This window comes from Tauraco erythrolophus, chromosome 3 (assembly GCF_009769465.1).
Source record: "Tauraco erythrolophus isolate bTauEry1 chromosome 3, bTauEry1.pri, whole genome shotgun sequence".
NCBI lineage: Eukaryota > Metazoa > Chordata > Aves > Musophagiformes > Musophagidae > Tauraco > Tauraco erythrolophus.
The window spans coordinates 22,858,674-22,885,849 of NC_141467.1; the positions used below are offsets into that span (position 1 = coordinate 22,858,674).

The 27,176-nt window shown below is 40.4% G+C and overlaps 1 protein-coding gene across 3 annotated transcripts in view; it reads left to right on the forward strand.

The window, feature by feature from the left end:
* Window positions 1–27,176, forward strand: part of CTNND2 (catenin delta 2) — a 566,505-nt gene that overhangs the window by 418,643 nt on the left and 120,686 nt on the right. For all 3 annotated transcript variants that reach the window (XM_086609047.1, XM_086609048.1, XM_086609049.1), the window contains one exon: window positions 2,239–2,422. In XM_086609047.1, the coding sequence (XP_086465173.1) occupies window positions 2,239–2,422 (184 nt within the window). The remainder of the gene's footprint in view (window positions 1–2,238; window positions 2,423–27,176) is intronic.

Sequence of the window (27,176 nt, forward strand, 5' to 3'; positions counted from 1 at the left end):
TCTAGTGATCCTTTCGTCCTCTTACTGTGAAGGTTTAATTTCCAGTTAGTGAAACCAGACCCCACTTTTTGACTCTTGGGTGAACATGTAGGTTTTCACTTGGATTTGAAGCTCGCCTGTTACTTTAGCAGTTCATTGAGCAAAAGTAGTGTCAAGTGGATTTTAAACAGAGAAAAAGGGTTTAAAGAATATTTCTGGGCATCTCAGCTATCGCTGAATACCAGCTTACCATAATGGTTATGTGAGTTTACTTTTTAAAAGCTTCTTCTAGCAAGAACCTAGAGTGAATAACAAATAGCGTGTTCATACACATTTTTAAATATTTTGCTAGACAGGGATCTTATGTTTGCTTCTGTATTTTCCAGTTTAGGACTAGTTCTTGAAGCCCAAAGCACTGTTTTGTTGCCATCAAAGCACTCTTCTCTGCTTCACATCCAAAACAGAACTTATTCACAAAAAAGCAGCACATAGTCTTGCATAAGAACTAAATCAGACCTTGAAGGGGAAAGATTTGCATCCTGATTCTCTACTTCTATACCATGCACATCGTTTACACTTGTCTAGATAAATGTAAAAAAAAGACAACCACGTTGATTTTGGTACTGACTAAAACTAGCAAAATGCTAGGTATTTCAGGAATAGCAGATGTGCCAGTAAAGCTTACCAAGAATAGGTCACAGAGAAGTGAGAATAAATGTATTTATGAAGGTCTTTATTCCTTTAAATACAGTATTACTTTTCATAAAGACATTCAGAACAGAATTCAAGCAAAGACTCTTTTTTCCCTTTAAAACAGCAATTCTTAAATGAAAAAAAAACGAACAGTATTCTTGTATCTGCTGATATGAGGGTATTTTTGGTCTGTAGCTGAAGTCTGTCAGTTTCTACCTGTTTACCACATACAGATTATTTTAAAATGGGGTGGTTTTTTAATTGGTATACTAAGCAAAATTTTTACATTAAACTGCATAACAGTCTTTGCATACAGTTCCCTATAAAATAAAAACATGAAATTGTATAACTGAAACTTCTCCTCATAGAGATAGCTAATTTTAAAGGGAAAAAAAAAAAAAAACCCACAAAAATGTAGATTGATTCCTGTTAATTATGCCTCCCCTTCAAAACAGAGAATGCTAAAGAAGTGGTGTTCTTGCTGTTTAGATTTATAAATGTCTGAGTCTGCATTCATGAGGTCTTTAGCAGTTTTCTCTCACCACCGTTCTCTCTGCCTTTTGGTGGTGTGATGCAACCTTGTGTATACGATGGCAATAATCCTTCTCCACATTGATTCAAGACTCGAGAGCTGTAAAGGCAAAACTGAATTTTGCCCTGCAAGCTTAGGTGTGGGGCCAGGCTACTGTCACTGCAGGAAGGAAAGTAAGAAGGAGAGAAGAGGATGTGTATTGGCAAAGGGAGAGGTAGGAGGAGGCAGGCTTGCTCTTAAAGCTGCTCCTGGCAGAACATACAGCAAAAATAAAGACCGCTGCTGCTTCAGAGCAGCGTATTGCCCTCCAGCTTCCCCCTGCACTAGTAGCTGCCCAGCAACAGCAGGCTCTCGGCGCATCACTAAACTCAAATGTTCTTTTCCAGCAAATATGCGTGGGGGAATGAAACCCAGAGTCTGTTTGCCCCCAACAGTTTCTTGCCTGCTTTGTGTGTGGCACATCTGCAGTGGCTGTGATCCTTGTGGCTGTGCTCAGAAAGCTTTGGTTCTTGATTGCCTTTCGTTTTCTTTGGTACATTATGAATTTTAACAAGGGTTGTTTTTTTTAATACCAGTAAATCGCCTTGTGAGTTGCACCATTAAGCTTGTTGTTTCTGTGCAAAACCAGTAGTATTCGGTAACTTTGCATAGTGTTTTATTTACGAAATAAAAACTGGCTTGTCGAAGGCCAGACTAATACCGTACTACTGTCTCAGGTTGTGAAGGAAGTCTTTTTGCTTGTAATACCAACTAACCTAGATCATAACTAGCTGCTCAGTTTTTAGGCTTAGGTCTGAGAAATGGCCAGTGTTGCTGTGATTAGTTGTTGTGTATTCAAAGCTGTATTCCCATTGCAAAAGTATGCAGGTATCATTCAGCTCCATTTACAATGTAGTCTTCTTTTCTTGGCAGAAATAGCTTTATTAGGTGCACTAATGCTGTGAAATGTTTTGTTGTTTTTTTCTAAAAATGGGAACTATTCGATGGTTTTTGCAGAAGTGTTAATTATTAGTCATTCACCCTTTTTTTTGTAGGAGTTCTCTGGAATCTATCCTCCTGTGATGCACTGAAAATGCCAATCATCCAGGATGCCCTCGCAGTGTTGACCAATGCAGTGATCATCCCCCACTCTGGATGGGAAAACTCTCCTCTCCAGGATGATCATAAAATACAACTCCATTCATCACAGGTGCTGCGCAATGCCACTGGGTGCCTAAGGTGAGTACTGCAAAACATTTGCTTTGCCTTAATCATCTTGCTTTGTCTTGAATTGTTATTTCTCGTTCTTAGGCGTCTGTAAGGTAAATAATTGGTTTGTGTGTCAGCAAAGACGATGACTTCCAGTGCTGTAAACCTTAAAGTTGGAAATTAATTAGAAAACAAGCTTCAGGCCATTCAAAAAACAATCTCTAGAAGTGCTGCTATGGGTTCTCCTTTTTTCTTTTCTTAACAGCTTTGATCAATCTTCTTATCCATGCTTGTATAATACAGATGTTCTTCTCCTCATAGATTTATCCCATTTCCCCAGTTGCTTAAGTGAAGTCAATATGTTCTCACTATTACACCCAATTTAATCAGCACAAAAAATAATGAAGATGCTCACAAAAAGTAACATGCCTTACTGGTTCCAGATGCCATTGCTGGAGTTATGATAAATATATAAAGTAAATTTTTTCTCCTCTGTGAAGATGAGAAATGGATTGCAATAAGAGAGCAACCAATTTAACATTGTGCAACTAGAATACTTAAATAGATCCTTAACAAGTATGATATGTGTTTATATTTGTATTTGTATGCCAAATTTGTATATGCAACACCAACATGCATTTATATAAATATGTGCAATATGATCTGTCCGTTCCTAAGAATCACTGTAGATGTGAGAATGAAAATAGGGTGAGTAAGAAGAGTTTCAGTTCTGACAAAACCTACAAAAAGGATTGAGTCATAGCAATTTCTGAATTCCAATCTGTAGCATTTTCTTGAAATATTTTAACATATTAGGCAAATTCTTTTAAGCGTTGATATTTTTTCTCCTTGTATATTAGAGGTTCTGTAATCTATCTCAGATACATGAAAATTGATTATTTAATATTTTTACATACATGACAGGAAAATCGATAGGTGAATAGTGTGTATCAGTAATACAGTCTATGTTGTATGCTGCATCTGAAGCAGATAGCCATAAAAGAGCTAAATAAAACAAAAATCTAAAAGGCAAAGTATAATAGCAGTATTTTTTACATATCTATAGCAAGCACCTTTTTGTCTTTGCACTGTTTCATAAATGAAATGTCTCCCTTTTGGAAGCGATATTTGAAAAGTTTAAAGGAAAAAGTAATGATTATTATTGACGCTTTATATGTAATTGAAAGAGAATGAAAGGCAGAAGGAAATAACTTCCATATTGCAAATATGCTTGTTTTGGACTTAAATGCAGGTATGTATAGTTGAATACCAGCTACGCTGGGATGTGTGACTGAAGCTAGGCGTTTGTTCCTGCGTTGTGTTGGTTTTGGAAAGAGTTTGTTAGTATAATTGTGTTGCATTGCGTTCCAATCACTAGAAAAAAGTTGTTCAAATCACTGACAGAAGTTATTCCATAAAGACCTGTAGCATGTTATACGTCTGACAGTTCCGATGTTTAGCCTGTCTCTGTTAAAGAGCTACCTCTGAAAGAGTTGTCCATTATAAATTTGGGGCTTCATAGTGCCCCTTCTCTGAATGGGCATGCTCAGTGATGGTCTCCCTGCACCATAAGCTTTATGTTCCTGGTAATTTTTCCCAACTGCTTCTCAGGGATTGATATCCATCCCTTATCCTGCAAACCTCAGTTCATCCTACCTCGTAATTGATGGATTCGTTGCACACTGGTCTTGAAATCTTTCTTTTTTTTTTTTTCTTTTTTTTTTTCTTTTTTTTTTTTCTTTTTTTGTGAGTGTATGTGCACGCCCATTTGCAAACTGATGTGAGCTTACTGTAGCCTGCACTCTGGGTCAGCCTGAGGACTTGTGGCCACATGAGAATGGTACGTTGCCTGATCTAATACACACTGCTTTGCAGCAAAGCTTACTACCAAGTGCTTGATTGTACGCTGTCATAGCAGAATGGCTTCTGGTCAGCTCGTGCAAAATAAGCTCATATCTGCCTGCAAAAGACTGTGCATATTATAACTCTTGAATCCTTCCCAGGTAGCTGTAATAATCTGAATGGCTGTCCTGAGCAGTTTGGTCTTCCTTCCCTCTAAACCCAGGTCCTTGAACCATAGTACGACTTTTTAACATCTTTCTGATCTCAAATCCTCCTTGTTATCCAGATGCACCTTTCTCTCCTCTCTAACTGCTTCAGAAATTTATTTGGCCTTCATCCATCTTCTTTAGATAATTTCATCTCACTTAGTCTTTGTGGATGCTCTTTTGTAGAGCCAAAACATTTGGAGAGGGCTGAATTTACTTTTGCTTCACAGCAGCGGGAACTTTCTTTTTTAGCTTTCCCAGTCGCTGTTGAAAATCTGTCACTGAACAAAATGTCGAGTTTGAGTTTGGGCAAGGCAGAAAAGTGTAAGTTGACCTCTGAGATGGTCATGCTCTGTCCAGGTAGTGCCTTAGCTAACGTTCCTCATATACCCACCACCCCCAATAAACTGAACAGCTCTCACACTTTCACTTGTGACTAGTTACAAGCCTCGCATTTCCATTTCAAGATCTCACTGGATGAGAAGGTGATGTAAATCAAGAAGATGTAACGGGGTTGGTGGCTATGACATTGTTGTGCTTATCTGGTAAATGGAAAGTCCATTGTCATCTTCCATGGGAGGCTTTCTTCTAAGACTCCGGTTTGGTTGTCTTCAGCCATTTTCTCTTCCTCCTCTTGTTTGAGCTGGTTTGTGAAAGTACTGTGGTTAAAATTTAGTTGCCTCAGGATTATCAGTGGTCATGCTCAATATCATAGGAAAAGTAATGGTCTCCAGAATAGTTGACAAATGTTTCTGAATCTCTAATGTTGACAGATTTTACAGACATAAGGTTGTATCACATAAGGTTGAATGCTAACAAATATGCCAGGAGGTTTTTTTGAGTTTTTTCAGTCTTCTGTGCCTTTGGTTTTCTGATGCATTCACTGCTGGAAACTGTAAATAATATCTGAGAGCTGCATATACAATGCTAATAAATAGTTCACATTGGCCATTATGTAGGAATAGTCAGATCTTTGTTTTGTGCTTTTTCACTACAGTATATGAATTGTCGTTCTTTCTCCTGACTTTCCCTTTTCTCAGTTTCTTGATGAGAGTTTCTTAGGCATTTTCAATTGAAAAGTAGCTTATAAAGTACAATTTTTAGTATTCTTATCTGCTGATTCATTATCATTTTTAAGCAAGATCTTAATACATTTTTTAAAAAGCACTGTGACACCAGTATTGCAATTCCAGTCACAGAGTAATCCATCTGAAATCAGTGTGAAATCATATGAAAGACAGCAACAAAATCAGACTTTCTTTTCCTATTACTTTCTTCTCTCCTGAAAGGCGTTATTTACAAACTGTACTTCACATAGTTTTGTGATTTGAAAAATGAAAATAGCTTTAGTACAATATTGTGCTAACTAATTTCACAAAACTTGAATACTTTGAAGTGGTTTAGATAATTCAAAGCTCTAAATACAGTATTATACCTATCACTTACAAATTTAATCTTAATATTCATCTTTCATAAATTGCCAGACCTCGGTGTGGCATGTTAGAGTAATCACCCAATTTACTTGCCTCCCCACTGAGATTCTAGTACCTTACCTCATTAAGCTCTGTGAAAGTTTGACTTCTTTTTTTCCTTTTCAGTTTCAGCTGTGACTGCTTTATTTGTGTTAGGGAAATACTGTATCTTTGGTTTATAGTTTCTGATTCATTTAGACTTATAAGGAAAAGTCAGGTGAAAACTGAATTTGGAATCGCAGTTGTTTATAGGGAGGTTTACAATCCCTAATCTGAAATTTAAAAATCAACAGGAGACACACTGTACAATGTCATCTTAACCTGAAGAGTCAGACTTACTTATCACAAAACGATCTCTGTCCAAAGACTGTCTGAAAAAATCCTGACAAAAAATATTTTTGAAAGCTTTTGTCTTGATGTACAGTCTGGAGCCTTTTTCCTGTGAATTTAAGTTAATAGAATCTCATCTGAGGATGTTAAAGAATGTTAAGAATTTACTGCCTTAAGCTTCTTAATCTAGTTTTAGATTCAAAATCATAAAATGCTTTTTTAAAAATTTTTTCCATATTCCATTTAATTTTTCATCATATACCAAAGGGACAGGGGCAATTGTGAAAATCAATGATCTATTAAAATATTTGTCTTCCGCCATATTCGTTGATTAGAAATTGTATGGGGGAGTAACTCAAGTAGTTTTTCTTTATAAAGCCCCATACATTTCAAATTTTCAAACTTTAATACTTGTCAGACCTTTCAGAAAATACCATTAATTATTTTTCAGCTGAAAAAATATGTAAGCTCTCAAAGTAGAAAAACAAAGGGAGAAAGTGCTTTTAAAACATGAATTGGATGTAACTGAACCATTAATATTTTCTGGATATATGAACTCTTGGAAGGAACAAATTACCTTGTTAAAACAATTTGTGTTAACCGTGAAGCCTGAATATCAAATGTTTTAACTGTTTTGTGGATGAATGATCTGTTTCACAGACATTTATAGCTAATGCATTTATCCCGCCGTCTTATTTCTCTTCCAATTCTCTTCTAAGTATCCAAAGTCTATTGATTCCTCTTCTTAGGAACTTCTCTAATCTGTTTTGAATATAACATTCTGCTGCATACTGACAAAAGATGTGGGAGCAGCATAAAAAAAAAGTAGCACAAACTGTATTATTCATCATCTTTTAGTTTCTAAAGGAACATACATATATATGAAGAAACATTCTTTCATATATATGTGAAACATGTTTCTTGAGAATCTAAACTGATACATGCACATATGTGCCTGTGTATACATGTGGTTTTGTGTATATACGTACACATAGAAAAGGGCTGATTATTGAAGCTAAAATATGTTTCTGTTTTTACTGACTGGTGCAAGCTCTGAATATCTTCAGTTGGATATAAACAGAGCTGATTTCTTACAGTAGGACCAGGACCTTTGCTGATGATTTTGTAATTCTCCTCCTATCAACAGAACAGTCGTATTTTGTCTTTTGACTTTCCAAGTTGAAGCTGAATGGCACATGGCTAACTTTTAAGGATATTAGCTCAGAAGTTCTGTATTACTTGTACACAATGAATTTTGAAAAACTGTCTTTAATAAGCTTGATAGTGCCTCCTAGAGTATCATATGGAAACATAGTTCACAGGAGGGAAAATGACCTGAACTGTGGTCTCCTATCTTTTAAAACAAGACAGAAAGGAGTAAACTCCAAGTTGTATTTACCTAATGGCATGCATTTTAAGAATGTCTATGTAAGAGCCTGGTTTTTAAAGGCTTTGAGTATTTCTAGACTTATCACTGACTCACCAGCTCTGAAAATCATTTGCAGTTTTGATGTTGTTGACAATCATAGAATCATAGACTCGTTTAGGTTGGAAAAGACTTTGAAGATCACCAAGTACATCTGTTAACCTAACACTGCCACGTCCACCAGTAAACTGTGTCCCTAAGCACTACATCTACACATCTTTTAAATACCTCTAACCACTCAACCAGTTCCCTGGGCAGCCTGTTTCAATACTTGATAAGCTTTTTGGTGAAGGAATTTTTCCTAATATTTAAACTAAACCTTCTCTGGTGCAACTTGAGGCCATTTCCTCTTGTCTTACTGGTTGTTTCTTGGGAGAAGAGACCGACACTACAGCCTCTTTTCAGGTAGTTGTAGAGAGTGATAAGGTCTCCCCTCAGCCTCCTTTTCTCCAGGCTGAACAACCCCAGCTACCTCAGCCGCTCCTCCTAGGACTTGCGCTCTAGACCCTTCACCACCTTCATAGCCCTTCTTTGGACACATTCCAGCACCTCTATGTCCTTTCTGTAGTGAAGGGCCCAAAACTGAACACAGTATTTGAGGAGCGGCCTCACCAATGCCGAGTACAGGGAGACGATCGCTGCTCTATTCCTGCTGGCCACACTACTTCTGATAGAAAAGTTTAGACACTGAGTTTAAGTGTCTAATTTCAGGCACCTCAATCGACAACTTTCAGACAGGCTGTTTTCATGAGCATGAACTATGCAAAATGTATTTTCAAAAAGGCCTGAAACTTTCACTAGGTCATATGTAAAAATGACCTATATTCCAGGTCTTCCAACCACAAACAAAAACGGGAAACATCACAGGCAATTAATGAAGAGTCAGTCTGCTGTGGAAGGCATATTTCACCTTTTCAAGAAGCTGAAAGATGTAGTCTAGAAAAAAGTCACAAGCCCATCTGAGAGGCCACAAATTGCATCCCAGTTAAGCATAACATTTCAGAGGTGAATTTCCGCAGGACGTAGGAGAGATCGTTCCTTACTGAATGGTGCGAGCATTCAGAAATGTAGCTGAAATAAAGCTCTAATGTTAAGATTGGAGGGAGAGGGAGATTTTAGTATGAATAGATCAGTGTCCTCTGATTGCTGCTGTAATATTTTTATTCAGAAGATACTCGAGAGAAAAGTACCAACAGAATTAAACGTGTAGCTGTGTCAGATACTTACACACACCACTTCTGCTTCACAGTGCAGTTACTCCCACTTTGCATATTCATGAACAAGTTTATAAGGTTTATGCAAGGTCATACTGTGTTAATTATAGCAGTAGTATTCAAATAGCACTCTGAAGTTTAATGCTTTTTCAGCATTTCTGATAAAAGCATTACTTCAGCCTATCAAATTGACGCTACAAATTCCACATAGCTCTGGAAGTTCATTCTGAGCTCAAGTTGCTTAAAATCTCAACCAGAAATTTTGGTTTTAAAGTAATGCTATGGAATGCCTTTTGTATTCTTCTTTGGCCTGAAAAATAGTGCAGCATAATTCCAGACACTTTTTGCTCTTTTGTGCTTAAAAGCATGTAACAAGCTTTGGTAGCGTACCTCCTTCCTCCATCGTTTTATCCGATAAGAGACGCTGGGCTGCTCTGCCTAAATCTGCCTTCAAATGCAGAATGAACTCCACTCCCAGTGTATTTATTTTGCACTGAGATAGCCAAAAAGTGATCTGTCAACATCCATCTTCAAAATATGATTTAAGTGATCCCTGGGCAAACAAGGAAACTCATTTATATTTCAGTGGGGCTTCATGTTTGGGTACAAATTAGACATATTGGACCTATATGTCAGAGTCTCATGATTTATAATTAGCTGAAATTTAGTTCCTATTCATCAACTAGGATGTTTTATTCTCTTTAACATGATTGTATGTGGGGGTTTTTAGGAAAAAACCCAACAACTTAACTGTCTGTCATACAGTTATAAATATTTACTTGTTGCTGTGGCAGGAGGGTGTTCTTCCTGTAATTTACTAATTTACTGTTGCTGGAAATTATACACGCACATATGAAAAGAATGAATGTGCCTCAGTACCTTTGCTTTCATCTTACGGTATTCTTAGGCTCAGCAGTGATGGCAAAACTATCAGCTGCTGCCTTTTAGGCTGAGTGGCTTACAGTGTACCCTAGCCTTGGATTAGGGATGTGTTGAATATCTCAAGTATGTTTTGAGTGACTGTTTTCCCAGCTTTTGGTGGTTTTAATTCCCTTCGGGTTGGTTGCCTGCTGTTAACTAGTGCCTAATGTGCAAATTAGATGTCCGCTCATATTTGCGTGGTTAGGTAGTGTTAATTTATGTTTCCCTCTGTCAAAGGTTTAAGCCATGTGGATGTGAATGCCCTGAAGAAAGTAGAATGGTTTGTTTTGTGAAAGGGCTTAAATTCTCGGTTTGGTTTTTTTTTTCATTTCAGAACAGTTTTTGTTTATGCAATAGGGAGCGTTAGCTTGGCAGGCACTGTAGTAAAGTATGATCTGAACGTTGGTGGCCTGCTGACTTGATTTGGGCTGACTCCAAGCCCAGCTGACTACAACAGGCCTCCTTGCTGGCCAGCTGCAGAGCCAAGTATCACAGTGGCACGGCTATTTTCTTTTTGGGAAGAGTCCCCAAGCTTGTGCGACGCCACGTGTGTTTTAGAACATGCCAGCGCATCCATGCAGTCGCTGCATGGGAAACTGAAGAGCTGGAGCTGATTCTGTCTCAACTGTGTGGCCCATTGGAAACAATCACAAGGGCCACAGGAATCAGTGGGAACCAGAGGGTACCTCTGCTGTTGCTTTGCTGACTGTCCGAAATCCCAAGTAGTCATTTTTGAATGGGTGCTTTGAAAAACTGATATAGTCTGGCTCCACAGAAAATATCATTTGTCTCAGCATGAGAGAATAACTGATTGTGACAATTCTGTAGCACCACTCATGGTCATAGTGACTGATGATAGAGAATGATGTTTTATTTACCCAAGGAAAATGAGAAACACAATCATCCAGAGTTTGTATGCCCATTCAATTCCACCACAGACACTAAAGTAATATATGGTAAGGTTGAGGTTCTTTGGCGTTAATCTCTTGATTTGTATATTTCTCCTCTTAAAACTGCTTGCGTTACTAGGCAATATGAAAAAGGAACATGTGAAAGCACATGGCCTTGCATAGTGAAGAAAAGGCAGGGTGTGCTTGTGCAGCTTTCCCTCATTATCTTATGATAGACTGCTTCACATCTGAAGAAGCTTCCCCTAGGAGTGAGAAGATCATTTAGTCTCTTTGCTCAGTTTGAGGATTTTCAGTAGAAATGTGTATTTGAAGCACACTGAGCTTGCTTCATCCTTCTGGATAAGCCAGCCAACATCACAGAGTAAACATTTTATCACTCCCTTTCAGAATTTTTTGGGCATGTGAACTGTCTCACTTCAAGCACAAGAGTAATTAATGTCAGCAGCTCAAGTGTTTCGCTAAGAAAAGGCTTTGATGGCATTCCACATTTCTGCAAGTTGGTGAGCTACTGAGAGAGAGCTCATGAGAAATGCTCTCCACTAATATCCTTAGCACTGAAGCCCCAAGACCTGCACTCCATGCTATCCACACTCAGACTTTTTTACATGTTTTGGAAATATTTTCCCAGGAAGCCTCCTGATGAAGTAAGTAAATAAATAAAAATATGGCTCTTGCGGGGTGTGATGAAGTAGACTGCAGACTGCCAAGCCTTCTTTGCCTACAGTCACTCATGATGTCTGAGCTGAAGACTGAAAAGCAGGAGATCATTTCTGGATGACATCTTCTGTGAAACTGCCCAGTGAGTGCTGAGCTTGTGTTCTTATTGCCACTGCCCATCTCTGCAGAGGAGGTTTAACACTTTGCAAGATTTTTCCTTGAGTAGAGAAGACAGTCTAGTAAGAACATTTGGCAAAAGAAAGATGAAGTCCTTTACTTGCAATCAAATGGATTTCCCCCTTTCCGAGAGGATTAGCAAAGCGGACCATCAATTTGGGGGAAAAATGAGACTTGCATAAAGATAGAAGTAAAAAACGTGTACTGACTGTCACTAACTCAGTTTCATCAGTTTTATCCAATGTGAATGTTTCTCTGGACATGCTAAACCTAAATCTCACGCGCGTGGAGTGCGAGGGTTCAAAGCGAGGGCAAGGGGCGAGGTGATGCTGATCTCCAGCCGTGGCTCACTGATAAGCACACAGCCTCGCAGGCATCGCGTGCCTCAGAAAGAGCCTCAGTCCCGCTGCAGCAACAGAACAGGACAAGAAGATTTTCCTGTTTTCTCTCAGAAAAGTCTGTGCTTAGTTTCTGTCTAGTATGAGAGGCAGAATGGAAGGCTTCCTTCTTCAAAAATTTAAAAGTTAAAAAAGGGTATTAGAGGGATTTTGTGGGATTTACAGTTTTTTTTTCTATTGCCTTCCCTAAATTAGCTTCATATTGTATTTTCAAGTTCTTTATTACTGTTGAGAAAGTTTCCTTTGGAAAGAATGAACACATTCTTTTTTAAAAAAAAAAAAAAAATCCTGTATTTTAGCTGCGTCTGCATGTACTATATGAAAACATTTAATATGTGCCTGATAGTGTTTTTAGCTAGGATTGCACACTACATACAGAGGATTTCCGTGAGTGCTTCTGAAGTATTCATCCTAGTGCAGCTTTTTTACTTTCACAGCTCATTTCTTTTTGTCAGGTGCTCATTTGTTATAGTTAGCTGGTTACAGCTTTAGCGTTTTCTCTTGAAGGGCAGTAGCATTGTGAAATACCTCCTCCTCTTCCCCTGCTGTCATTCATCCGTCTTTATATCTGATTTACTATGCGCAGAAGTACAATACTTGGAAAGTTTTTCCAAAGCGATAGTCGTTAAAGGGTATAATGTAAGTATTGTGCATATACAAATGTGGGTTTGTTTGGTTTTTTTTTTAATCCTCTAATGAAGTAAAATGCATAATAAAATAGAAAATAAAGCTATTTTATTTGCATGAAAATATTCATTTTCATGAAAGACATTTTCATGAAAAAACATTCTCCAGATTCATTTTATATAATTAATTTGCATTGAGGACATTTTTTGGTAGACTGGTCAGATGATTTTGATTGATAACCTTGGATTGCCAGGCTTCACACTAAGGAGGGTCTTCTAATCCATGCAAATATGAGAAAACATGCAGTCTGTAGTGGTAGTAGTTCCTCATGAGTTACAGTTAGCTGCTTGTGCTCACAGTCTGGGTGCACTCCAGGCTGCTCAGGTAAGCACTTGCAGTCAATGGCAGACCTAAGGCTGCCTGGCCTTGGGCACAGCTGGTGACCTCAGAAGTGTTTGAGTTTTGTAGCCCCACAGAAGCAAGGGAGATCTCGTATTTAGTTAGCAAACTGGCTGGAGGTGGGAGGCCATCCTTTTTATAGCCCAGGTGATAAAGGGGGCACAGCAGAGATGAATTACTCTGTTTACGTTCACCTACAGCAGGACGAAGTGGCAGAAATCCACTGATTTCAGTGAGAGTGACAGGATCCACCAGCAAAATCATCTGGAGCATGGCTGCACTGGGATGGCCGGTGCTGAAATGGGGGAAAAGGAAATTCACATGAATGATGCATTTTTCTGAACTGAAATTGTACATGATTTACAGGAAGATGCAGGAATTTTTAATTGTTTTTACAAGAGCAATGTGTTTACGGGTTTTTTTATTTTGTTTTGGCTTTACTTTTGAGACCACTGGTAATTTTTATTTTGCCTTCAGTTAGATTGTAGGAAAGTGAACTAAAATATTCCTGTGAGCACTGAAATAATCCCAGATTTCCCAGAATTTTTTTTTTTTGGATTGGCGTGTTTTTGGATTTGCGTTTTAATCAAGAAAATTGAGGTACCCAAAGTTAAGTAGGCAGCATCTTCACCTTGGAGGAGTTCAAGGAAATCAGTCACCTTCCTTTGCTTGTAAAAGCAATTTATGACTTGTTTTAGGTGGCTTGCTTAACTAGGCGCCTGAATGCGGTACTACTCGCGTAGAGGCATACTACTGCTATGTGTCATACTTGTGTATACACAGATGACCTGTAAATAATCAGTTTGGTTTACTATTTGCTCCTTCAAACATATAGGAGCTATAAATTCTTTGATATTATTGTTATCTATAATGAAAAGATATCATTACTTGCTAATAAACCAGAAAGAAAGATGTGTGTGCATCTGTTGGGGGGGGTGTATGTTTTTATATCGCTATATACTTGTCTTTTTTGGTAGTCTTTGGCCTGAATAACAACAGTTGGTAGTATTTCTTTTAAGTATTTCTTTTAAGAAAGTGGAAAGCGACTGCATTAGCACAAACATTTTATTCTAGAATCGTGGCTCCACATATCATGAAACGTATGAAAAGCATTAACTGATTAATTATCTCCCATAATTCTCTGACATACCTCTGTCTAGACTATAATACATGGAGTATTATTTCTGCCAGGGTTACATTTTTCTTGACCTTATGGCAGACATACAGTGTAATTACTAAATGGAGGCTAATTTATGTAAACAAATAATAGTTTTTCATAGCATGAGCCCTATCATTATGTTTTATTGCTGGAGGATGTGTTATATGGTCAGCCATTCTTCAAGGGCTTGGGTAGATTGCTATTATAAATTATTTTATACTGTAAACGCGAAAGATTTAGAGTTTACAAAGTGAAAGTATCATAATCTCTATATATGATTGTTGTTTCTGCTCCTCCAAGTATGTGAGAACTTTAATTGATCATGCCTTAGCAAAGTAAATATATCTTACTTTGTACAAGGCTACTCAAATTATTTTCTGGTTAATAGACAGAGAGTTTAAGGAATGCAAATACAAACCACTTCTTGTATTACCATACGTGATAGGTAAAAATAAATACACAGGAACTGGAATATATTTAATACTTTGATAACTGTCATGTATTGGCCTTCATCTATCACAAACCTTAGAGGTAGCTGCCATGCAGTAAAAATAATTGACTTCCATAGCACCTTATAAGCCAAGCTAACTTAATGACTGCCAAGTGCGGGAATGTATTATGAGGAAAATAGTGGAACTATTCTTGGTTCTTGGTTTCCAATAATACCAAAAGTACCTTTTCTTTCCTTCTTTTTTTCTATCTCATTCTGGTAGAAAGAAAGAAAGAAGATTAATCATGTTTACAATGACATCTCAATAGCCGGAATTTTCCTTGGTGCAGACATGCAGTCGTTTTGGGAACGTGACCCTTGGCAGGCATCTAAGCTTATTCATTCCTTTCCTGCTTAATCATTTCACACTTACTCCTCTCTGTTGGAGGTCTGTCCTTGTGCTGTGTATTTTGTGCAGTTCATGTGTTCAGTAAGAAATAAATTATTAACCTATTTTATCAATAATGAATATTTGTTCATGCTCAAAATCTGCAGTGAGAAACAGAACAGTTATCAGCAGATGCCAGTTTGGAGTTTGCTCTGCTCTTTTCATAGTTTGTGCAAAATTAATTTAGTGGCCCCAGCACAATTCCTGCTACTGTCTCGCTCAAAACAATTCTACTGTTGTCAGTCCTTGATGCCCAGGCAGGAAACGGGAATGATGTTGGCAGTAGAACTGGAAGGCTGACTCGCAGCACTGGGTAGGTGCACCTGCAGCAGCTTCGCATCAGCATGCTCAGCCAGCGGTACAGACTATGGCATTTGGTATAAACCTCCTGTGAGCCTGGACTATACATTTATATCGTTATTCTCAGCTGTAGCGGCATACTTTCCACGTTAACTTTGGTTGTTAACCATACCTGCCTTCGCTTTGAACATTCCTTCTCACCGCAGCACTGATGTAGCCATGGCAGTCACATATTCAATGGATTTTGTTCTTTGAAGCCTCTACGAAGCTGCTTCATAGGAGAAGGGTGCTTACTGAATTTATTAAAAAAAAACTCAGTGAGAACTTGGGAACAAACCACCTGTTGTACAGGAAGACTGGAAATTATGCCAGAAAGCTCACTTGGGTAAACTGAAAGCTTCCCAAAGCACAGGAAGAGACCAAGGAGTGGAAACCAGAGCAACAAAGCAGTATGAAAAGCCTTGATTCTGCACTTAGGGATGAAATGAGGAAGATCAAAGCCCAGCTGGAGCTAACTAGGAACTTTAAAGGGTCACAGCAGGGGATTTTACAGGCATATGTATCCTGAAAGCAGAAAGAAGTTGGGAGGAACGTTGGGAGGAACGTGAGTCCATCGATGCATGAGGAAGACAAATTAGTGATGGACAAAAGAACTGAAGAACTCAACGCCTTTTGTGCCTCAGTCTTAACAGTCAAATCCTGCTCCTAGACTCCTGTACATTTCAGCATGTTTTAGGAAGGAGTAGGAGAAGCCAGCAATGGGAAAGCAACAGGTTAAGGACTATTTGGACAAAACAGATATATTCAGATCCATGAAACTGGATGGAATTTACCCAAAGGTACTGCTGGTTGATACGGTTGTCAGGCTCCTATCATGCTAGCATTTGGGGGAGGTGTGAGAGGGCTAGAGAAAGGCTGAAAATTTAACTGTCTGAGTAGAACAAAAAGGACAGTCTGGGGACCACCTTTACCTCAAACCCTGGAAAAAACATGGAGCATGAGTTTTTTTGAATCCATTTTCAAACATATGAAAGAGGAACAGTCAGCATGTATTTACCAGTGGCAAATAATTCATAGATTCATAGATTCATAGATTTCTAGGTTGGAAAAGACCTTAGAAATCATCGAGTCCAACCATCCCTAATCCCCATTAAACCATATCCTCAAGTAGCTCATCCACCCTATTCTTAAACACATCCAGGGATGGGGACTCAACCACTTCCCTGGGCAGCTTATTCCAGTGGCTGACAACCCTTTCAGAGAAGAAATACTTCCTAACATCCAACCTGAATCTCCCCTGACTAAGCTTATGCCCATTTCCTCTTGTTCTATCACCCATCACTAATGTAAAGAGCCCTTCCCCTACCTCCCCACCATCTTTTCTCAAGTATTTATAGGCCGTAATCAGGTCTCCCCTCAGCCTCCTCTTCTCCAGGCTAAACAGCCCCAACTCCCTCAGCCGCTCCTCATAAGTTTTATTTTCCAGCCCCTTGACCAGTTTAGTTGCCCTTCTTTGGACTCGCTCCAGGAGCTCAATACCTCTCTTAAAGCGAGGGGCCCAAAACTGGACACAATATTCCAGGTGCGGCCTCACCAGTGCCGAGTACAGGGGCAGGATCACTTCCCTATTCCTGCTGGTTACACTATTCTTGATACACGCCAGTATCCCATTGGCCTTTTTGGCCACCTGGGCACACTGCTGGCTCATATCAAGCCGGTAGTCAACCAACACCCCCAGGTCCTTTTCCGCCAGGCAGCTCTCCAGCCACTCCTCCCCGAGCCTATAGCGATGCTTGGGGTTTTTACACCCCAAGTGAAGGACTCTGCACTTGGCCTTATTAAAGCTCATGCCATTGGCCTCAGCCCAACGATCCAGTCTGTTCAAATCCCTCTGAAGGGCCTCCCTACCCTCGAGCAGATCGACACAGCCTCCCAGCTTGGTGTCGTCCGCAAATTTACTGAGGGTACATTCAATCCCCTCATCCAGGTCATTGATAAAGATGTTAAACAGAACTGGACCCAGCACTGAGCCCTGGGGAACCCCACTGGTGACCGGCCTCCAGCCGGATTTAGCCCCATTTACCACCACTCTTTGGGCCCGGCCATCCAGCCAGTTTTTAACCCAAAGGAGGGTGTGCCTATCCAGGCCAGCAGTTACCAGTTTCTCCACCAGAACACTATGAGAAACTGTATCAAAGGCTTTACTGAGGTCCAGGAAAACTACATCCACAGCCCTTCCCTCGTCAACCAGGCGGGTCACCCTGTCATAGAAGGTGATCAGGTTTGATTGGCAAGACCTGCCTTTCATAAACCCATGTTGACTGGGCCTGATCACCCGGTTAATCAGTTAATTAATCACCCGGTTAATTACCTCATTAATGCTAATGAGTCTGATGGTCTTCTGTGATAAAGTGTCTGGCCATGTGGATGAATGGAGAACATTGGAGAACATGGATGGAACATGCCATCACTATTTTTTTATCAATGCAGGCTGGAAATCCTCTGACTGAGCAGCACCCCTTTTGAAAAAGAACTGGGGTTTATAGAGGACACCAAAATGAATATGACCCAACAATGTGTTCTTATCCTGAATAAGGCAGACTGCGGTACATCTGTGGCCAGCAGGTCCATAGAAGATTTTCCCCCTTTACTTGGGACTGGTGTGGCCCCATCTGCAATACTGTGTCCAGCTTTGGGACCAGCCAGTTCAACAGAGATGTTCAGAAACTGAAGAGGGTGCAGGGAAGAGGTCACAAGTTTCAGCTTGGAAGGTTAAAATTGGGCATTATGCTTTACCAGGAAGGTAGCGCAACACTGGAACAGAGAGGTGGAGGGATGTCCGTCTTAGATGTCTTCAAGGCCCTCTAACAAAACCACTGATCTTGTCTCATATTGATGATAGTCCTTCCTCAGGCAGCAGGCTGGGCTTGGATGGCTTCGCACACGTTCCTTCCAATCAGCATTTCTGAGATTCTGTGAGTGATTTCAGAGTTTCAAGTCAAGCTCCTGGAAAATGAGGAATACAGAAATTGCAAGCTCTGAAACAAAATCTGAAAGAGAACGAAATTCTCTTACCTCCTTCCCCTTCTCAGGGCCATTATTTCTCTTCCCTTGCGTTGGTCATGGAGTACTTGCTGACGGAGACGAGCAGGTTAATGGAAAACAACCTCTTCTACAGTGTAACTCTGATTCATGAAAAATAAGTCCATCAAGTGCATCGGATGCGGCATGAGTCCTGCGGGGGTGAAAAGTGACAGTGTAGAGAACGTATCGCGATCATTCTGTAAAAGAGGGTTGAATTACAGTTCCAGAGGCCAACTTAATTTGGCTATTACTTGACTTTCTAACTCTAGTGTTAAGTATTTTATTATTCATAGTGATGAACTGATTAGCGATTGCTAGTGTGATTACTTTCAAATGTCAGCCAAACAGCTAAAGAAGGATTTGTATTTGAAACATCTTTTTTAAATTACAGTAGTGCGGATTAATGAGTGTTCATTTGGTTTCTCTTAATTTTTGTTAGGACTGGTTTTAAATCATAGAATAGTTTATGAAGTAAATAAAGTTTGGTGAATTAGTAAGCGTATTTTGATGAGATTTTAAATTGAAATGTGTAGTTATGACATTGGACATATGTAATAGGATGTTTATTTAAATAAACTCTGTTCCACACACTGTAGAATTAAATAATCACGGTGACTTGAAACACTAAGCAAACAGTTTGAACACAAGGTTTTTAAGTAGCATTTAATTCTCAAAGTAGATTTTTTTTCAAACATACAGCAAAGGGAGATCTGCTTTTTGCTCTTTGCATAAATATCATTGCATAGATGTAGTGGGATTGCTCTAGAAAACATAATTTTAATGAAACTGACTGAGAAATGACTGAAAATGGTCTGGAAATGAATTATGAAGTGTACTGTTTGTATATTATAGTAGCATTGCGAAACACACCAGAAGTATCTACTAGTTGAATTCAATGGCAAAACTGCCTACTCTGTGATATTAAGTGCCCAGCTAGAGGGGGTGTCCTGCTGGCAAGCCCCCCAGAGAGACTCCCCTCGCTGACGGCAGAGGAGCCGGGCCAGGCTGCCCATGGAGTGGGCTGCTCTTCTCCTTGATAGCGTGGACAGCGTGATGCACAATTTGTGGAAGGACATTTTCAGCTTGTTTGTGTGGCAGCACATTGCCTTGGTTGAATGAACTTTTATTCATCCCATAAGCAATGTGTATTTTTCTTTTAATTAAATTTCATTCTTTGCTAGCTGTCATAGTGGAAGTCAAAAATACAGTGTGACAATGGAAAAGATAGAAGTGGCATTTATAAAAAAACAGATCAGCAAGGCATTGATGAAGCAATTTTTCTGGAAGAAAAAGTCTCGGGAGGTTTTGTCAGTTAGTAACTACCACTTTTTCAAATACATTTTTATGATGAAAAGAACACAGAAAATCTCAGAATTGCAGTTACAAGCTGCTGTTCATGATTTTTGACATCAAGATGAAATTGCAGAAAAAAATATTGACCTTTATATGTACAGTGTCTAAAGTGCCATTTGCAAGTCTCCAAAATCAATTAAAACTCCTCAAAATTGAGATCAAACTTCAAAATTCTATGCAAAATATTATTACATTTTTTGAAGTAGTGGAGGTGGAGGAAATGCAGTGGATTTTTCATTAATTTATTTTCTTAACTCGTATAACTTCAAAGCATTTAGGTGTTATTTTTCCATCTGACTGATACCTCCATATTTTTCTGGAGTTCTCTGGATTTGTGTGCTGAAATATTTCCTGAACTCTGTGCTGTTTATTTCAGAGTGAGTTCATCGTTGGGCTAGATAAAGATGGTTGCACTTGATCTTTGAAGTAGTTTCAGAGTTTGTACTTGTTACTCTTCTTTCTGGGTATTAATAGTAGCAATCAACTTCTGTGGCACTGCAGGGTTTTTTTGGCTGTCATGCTTGGTTCAGTGAACATGGTAGATTTCTGAAACAAGTTTATAACGTGACAGGCTGCCTGAATCTTCTGTTGCAGGTTGTAGTGCCACTCTTCAAGTGGAGTTTGGGTTATAAATGTGTAAATTGAAGACCTAAGTGGTCTAAAGCTATTTTGTTTGGGGAAAGGGGCATACTGAATGTTCAGCTCTGGAGACTCCAACATAAGAAGGACATGGACCTGTTGGAACAAGACCAGAGGAGAGCCACAAACATCATCCGAGGGCTGGAGCACCTCTCCTATGAACACAACTGCTCACGCACTCTTCCTGCCCAGTAGGGTGGAGAGGAGAAAATTGTAATGAAAAACTTGAGGATCAAGACAAGGACAGAGAGAGATCACTCACTAGTTATGGTCACAGGCAAAACAGAGTCGACTTGGGGACAAATCAATTCATTACCAATCACATCAGGATAATGAGGATGATGAGAAGCAAAGCCAGATCTTAAAAAAACACCTTCCCCTACCCCTCCCTTCTTCCTGGCTCTACCTCCTTCCCCTGAGCAGTAGCGCAGAGGGACAGAGAATGGGAGTTGCAGATCAGTTCGGAACACATTGTTTCTGCCTCCTTCCTTCTCAGGGGGAGGACTCCTCACACTCTTCTTCTCTAGCGTGGGGTCTCTTCCCACAGGAGACAGTTCTCCACGAACTTCTCTGATGTGAGTCCTTCACGCAAAGTTGAGTCCTTACCCATCAGATTGCTCCAGCACATGCTTTTCCCACAGAGACACGGCTTTTTAGGGTGCAGCCGCCCGCTCTGACGTGGAGTCCTTCACAGACTGTAGAAACATCTCTGCTTCACTGTTAACCTCCAGCACCATGGGGGGTCCTCTCTCACAGGAGACAGTCCTCTACTAACTCCTTCAGGGACAGCCATTTGCTCCACTGTGGGATCCTCCACGGGCTGCGGGTGGATCTCTGCTCCACCGTTAATCTCCACGGGCAGCAGGGAGGCTGCTGCAGTCTCACCACGGGCTGCAGGGGAATTTCAGCTCAGCACACTTCCTCCCGCTCCATCTTCATTGACCTTGGTGTCTGCGTGGCCTTTTCTCTCAGATCTCAGTCCTTTTTCCACTGCAGCTGCACTGGGCACAACCAGCTCAATCAACCTTGGCAGTCCTGGCTGGACAAACACCACCCAGCAAGCACCCCAGGGAGTCCGAGCTCTCCACACTGCACCACCACGGTCATGTCCAGTTGAGTGGTGGCAGCCCAGTGTGGGCAGCTGCCTGCCCAGGAGGCTGGGGGCCTACCTCCGCTCTTCACTGCAGGTCCCACCTGGCTCGGGTTCCTTTGTCCCCTTCTTAAAAATGTCATTCACAGAGGTGCTGATTGTCTCGGTACTGGCCAGAGGTGCATCTGACTTGGAGTCGGGGAAGCTTTCAGCAACTCCTTACAGGGGCAATCCCTGTAGTTCCTCCCCCACTACCAAAACTTCACCACATATACCAAACACAGGGCCTACAGGAAAGCTGGAGAGGGACTTTTTACAAGGGCATGTAGTGATAGGACAAGGGACAGCGGCTTTAAACTGAAAGAGGGGAGATTTAGATTAGATCTAAGGAAGAAATTCTTCACTCAGAGGGTGGTGAGGCACTAGAACAGGTTGCATAGAGAAGTTTTGGATGCCCCATCCCTGGAAGTGTTCAATGCCAGGTTGGATGAGGCTTTGGGCAACCTGGTGTAGCAGAGGGTGTCCCTGCCCATGGCAGGGGGCGTTGGAACTAGATGATCTTTAAGGTCCCTTCCAACCCTAACCATTCTATGATTCTGTGAAATGGTTACTGTAAAAGGCTATAGCAAATAGCAAAAGCAGGTGTATGAGATTTTGCTGTCTGAATTATGAATGTTAAACAGCTCAGTGTCATTGGATGTGTTCTGAGAAAATATTTCACTGTGCCATTGAAATTCCAACATTCACCTACGTGCATTTGAGTGGCTTTGGCTGCAGCCATCACAGCAGTGCTACTGGCGGAGGCAGTGGTTGGAGCAGCTTGGCATAGCCACAAAAGGTGTGAGTAAACGCTGACGTTCGTGTTTTTCATCTGCCAGAGTGCTGCTTTTCATAGAGATTCTCAGAGAGTGGATGGCATTCATGACAGTGATGTGGCATGGCTTAGTACCATGATGCTGAGGGCAATGTTTTAGGTAGAACGATCAGGCAAGAGTACAGATATGGTTGGTGAGAAGTGGGCTCAAAGGTTAAATTGAAACTGAGCATGGTTTACAACTTGGGTGTCGTAACTAAGAGTTTTGTCTTAGGGACTTGTCTACATAGCGGAAGAGCAGAAAGCAAAGAACTGCAGAATGGTCGTTTCTCAGTAATTCTCCATGAATACTGTCGACGTAGACTATATATCCCCAGAGCAAGTTAGTGCAGAATAAATACTGCCTATGAAATTCAAATAACTTTTCTGTAAGCTTCCTCCAGCAGAAGAGTCTGTCCAGTGCCTGTGTGTTCCTGGTGTGTTCGGTGGCACCCATCGGTGCCAGTGGGTGTTTCTGGAGCGCGAGCGTACAGCTCTTCCCTTCATCTAAACGCTGGTTTGGTTTCATACAGCTAAGAAGTCTGTTCCCAGAGCTGTGCTCAGAGGGACACTAACCTGCTGCTGGCATCCAAGGATGCAGGGAGAAGCACTTGTACCCAGCAAAGCCCAGGTCATCGTCTGATCCTGGTTATGGTGAGGAAGAGGGGCTGAGCCTTGGCTGAGGCCCCTCCTGTCCCTGTACCCCACGTGGTACGGGAGGGTGTAGGACCCTCAACAGCATAATATCCCATAGAACAAAATCCACTGGATGGTGAGAAAAATATGGGACTGATGTGACATTCCCGTCTGTGCATACATAAAATTATATGAACAGCTGATTTTGAACATGACATAGTTACAGCTTTTGGTTTATTTGAGGAGCTGAGATTGAGGAGATGGCAGATGGAGACCATCTACTTTGCACTTGAAGAGGCCAGTGAATTTCAGCCTAGTCCAGTTAAGTATGCAGGTTCTTAGGGCGTTCAGAATAATAGGCCTTTAACCAAAAGCACTACTCACTCTTCAGTGGATTTAGGAGTGGAAAGAGAAGGAATATCAAGACCAGCATAGCAAAACTGAGAGAGTCAGATACCTACTGAATCGTGTCAGGGAGCAGCAGGAGCAGGGCTGCTTCACAGGGTCGGTGAGGTGGGAGGTGAGTGTGGCCGCAGCACGGACAGGCAATGCCCTCACCAACAAGTTTCAGCCAGGGGAGCAGAGTTGGTGGCACAGCAGAGGGTCCTGTTGGCACTTCAGGCAGCATCAAGCGACAGCAGGGCATCAAGCCAAGGCCAAGGCCAAGGCTGGAAATCCAAACAGTGAGCCAGAAACAGGGCTGGGGACCAGCACTGCTGCATTGCTGGGACAGGGACTGGGCTCCACGCTGAGCTGCACAGGGGTCCTGGGCTATGGGCGCTGGTGTGTAGAGCTGACGGGTGACTAAGTAGGCATGTAAAAATTGGGGTAAATCAAATAATACAGAAGTGGTAGGAAGGACTTTAATCATAATTAATAAATCGCAGGGTAATTCTGACTTTCTCAGTGCAGTGTGCTTAAATGAATCATCTCGCACAAAGCAGACAGGTAGTTTATCAGTTACAATCACGTGAGCCTTCTGTATCCTTCCTGCTCTGGGCAGAAAGATAACTCAAGCACAAGGAACTGGAACATTGCGATACTTGATTCATGTAGTTATCATCTTGATGGAGTGTCATTTTACCAGAGCCACCTGTTCAGGAAGGGGAAAAAAAAAAAAAAACAACAACAACCAAAAAAAAAACCACTAGTATATGGTATTAGCATATTTATTTCAGCAAGATTTGGCAATGGAAATCAGCTCTGAGCTAGGGAATAAGTGCTGAGCTTCCTAAAGTTGTATTAAATAATTTGCAGTCTTTTATACCTAATATAGGAAATTTTACCATAATTTTGGGAATTGTATTTGCGCTGTGCCAGAGGAAGCTATGTTGTTGGGTAACTGACAATTAGCTGAGAATGGTAAAATAATAATTATAAAATTAGGATGAGTGTTTATTCATAAAAGAACAGACACCTTTATAAGCTGTAATTATCTTTTTGCTAATTTGGTCTGTGACTGGCACACAAAGCATACGAAGGATAAAACTCTTCCAGGCATAACAGCAGCGCAGTGAAAGCACTGTGTTAGAGGTGAGGTTTGTACACTGGGTGTGTTGTAAAAGCAGGTCACACGGGAGCAAGTCTGATGGTGCTGAGTATCTGTCACTCAGGGAATGCTTATCTGTCGACTCCAGAATAATCACAACTGCAGAAGTCCTTTAGTGTAGGAATAATTATTGAGAGATTGGGGCTGAAGGTTGCCACAGCATCTGTTACTTTCTACTTGAAAAGAGCTCTCAGCTTTGTCTGGTGGTTCAGTTTTTGTAATTCTCCTCCCACTCTTTTTTGTTGGTGGTCAATCACAGGTTTTTGAACACAAATACACTCTGCCCTTGGCCCAAAGAACACAGAGTAAGGCCCCTGTGTAAGGTGAGACTTGATGGAAATAGGATGCACAAAAGCGATCATGAGATGAAGAACACAGTGATTCTGCAGAAGCCTTTACTCGGCCACATCCACACAGCTGCTTGCAAAGTCCATTTTGTTTGGGGGGAATGGTTTGAGGATGGGGATTGTCCTCTTCTTTCACTGCCTACGAGTGTTTTGGTTCCATCTTTAGGAAGAATCAGGATGAAACAAATAACGGTAACGTGCTAAATGTATACCTTTGCAGGTGGGAGGGTAAAACATCTGAAAGCAAGCATAATAGCACATTTCATGGCAAAGCAAATAACAGAGTGGAAGAAGAGAGCCTGCTGTTCATGCGAGAGTTTCATGAGCATCTTGAGGCACTAATGGAAAGTTTGAATTTGGTGTTTAGTTTAACAGGAACGAGTGAATTGACTCAAAAGGTATGTGTTAAAATGGAAAAGGAAAAACAAAATCCCTGACAATAAGTAATCTCTGCCCTCTAAGCAATTACTATGACATTCAACAGAGTTGGGCTCTGAGGCAAGGCATGGTAGGGTTTTGTAAGAGGTTTGTTTCGACAGAAAAGCCAAGTTGTCAGACACCATCCCTGGGGTATAAGCCAAAGGGGTAGACAGCATTGCCATCAGTGCTAGTAGCAGAGAGTGTTTGTTCGTCGTTTTATATGGTATGGACCAGGTGGGGCTAAGTAGGGTTGTGGTAGAGTGATTCCCTTCTTTTTTTACAGGTTATTTCGAGCAGCAATGGTGCACAATGACTCATTAGGCTGAAGGGCACGCTAGAGGGTCAGTTCTTTCATCATCTCTCAGTATGCACATAAAGCCGTTTGGAGATATGATGAAGTGACATAATCTGAGGTAGGATACACACTCTGGCAATTTCAGGTTAACTGTCATGAAAACAGGGCATGAACATGCATACTTATTTCTTGTGCTGGAGGCACATTTAAGCCAAAGCATAGGAATTGCAATTTATTATGCATCACCTTTTTTTTTTTTTTTTACAATTAGGCAATTTATGATAATGAGATTTTTTACCGGTATTTAGCTTGAAAAAATCACAACACTTTGAGATGTTACTATTGGGAAGCAGCATAGATACCTTAATGTTTTTAATGGAGTTAAAGCATAAAAATAAGAAAATTGAGGGGAGAGATTGTTCTACAAATGGTAAAATAGGATTTCACAGGAACAGTATCATAATAATGAATTATGTGACTAGAAAGAAATAACATGAGTAAATAATAAATGAATGCTGAGATGCCTAACTGAAAACTGTGAATGTAGTGCTAATAATATTGAACATGTGGATAAATGACAGTAAAACAGAAGATGGAACTAATGACTAGCAACTAATCTAGACTAGAAATGGGGAGAACTGAGGTACAAGACAGCATTTCTAAGGATTTTTAGTTTGGTAGAGGAGAAAGACACCTCTCAGGTTTGGAGAGACTCCAGCCAGAGCAATTTTCATAGCAGTCAACTCAGAGTATCAGTATACATATGGTTGGAAAGAGTTTGGCTTCTACTTTTCTGTGCTACACTGTAACTTAATTTGTTTCATTCAGAGTAGTGTTTCATACTTTATAATATTCTAATGAATGTTCTGCTTTGTGACTTCTTATCCTCTGTATTAAAATTTCTAAGTAGCTGATCAGAAAGACATGAACCTAATAATCTAATGAACTGATCAGCGTTGTAATTAATTGTGCTCATCTGATTAGTCAACAACCAAAGCTGATGTACCATCCTTTCTTCTCAAGCCTCTGCACCAATAATATTTTTTCAAGACTGTAAAATAGATGCAGGAACACACTTGAAACTCAGATGTAACAGGGAGATTGCTTTGTAGTTTAGAGGAATCCTCTTACTTAAGCAATCACGATCCTATTTGTTTGTTCCTCCAGGTTGATAGGATTGCTTATTGCTAGTCATATGGTTTTTTCTGGAACCTAATCTTTATTCATAGGATTTTCAGACTGGTAACTCTGCTAAATATAACTATTTACATTGTTTATGGTCTGGTTTTGGCAATTACCTTTTCCACTTGATTCTAAAACCAAAGCAAAAGAACTGTATAGCTTTCCAATATTTTGATGTATAAGACCTGCAAGGAGGCGCATTACTAATAATGCTTTTAAATGTTTCAAACTCAAGGGCACATGCAAACAGACTTCCTGAGCTTAGTTGCATACCGAAGTATGTGAGAGGAATATGCAATATGCTGTAATACCTGATCCAAAACTCTTGGTTTGGTTTAGTGACAACAGTGTCAATTTAAAAGTCAGCATAACAACTGGAAAAGTGACAAGTAGAGTCTTACATCAAAATGTAACCCGGA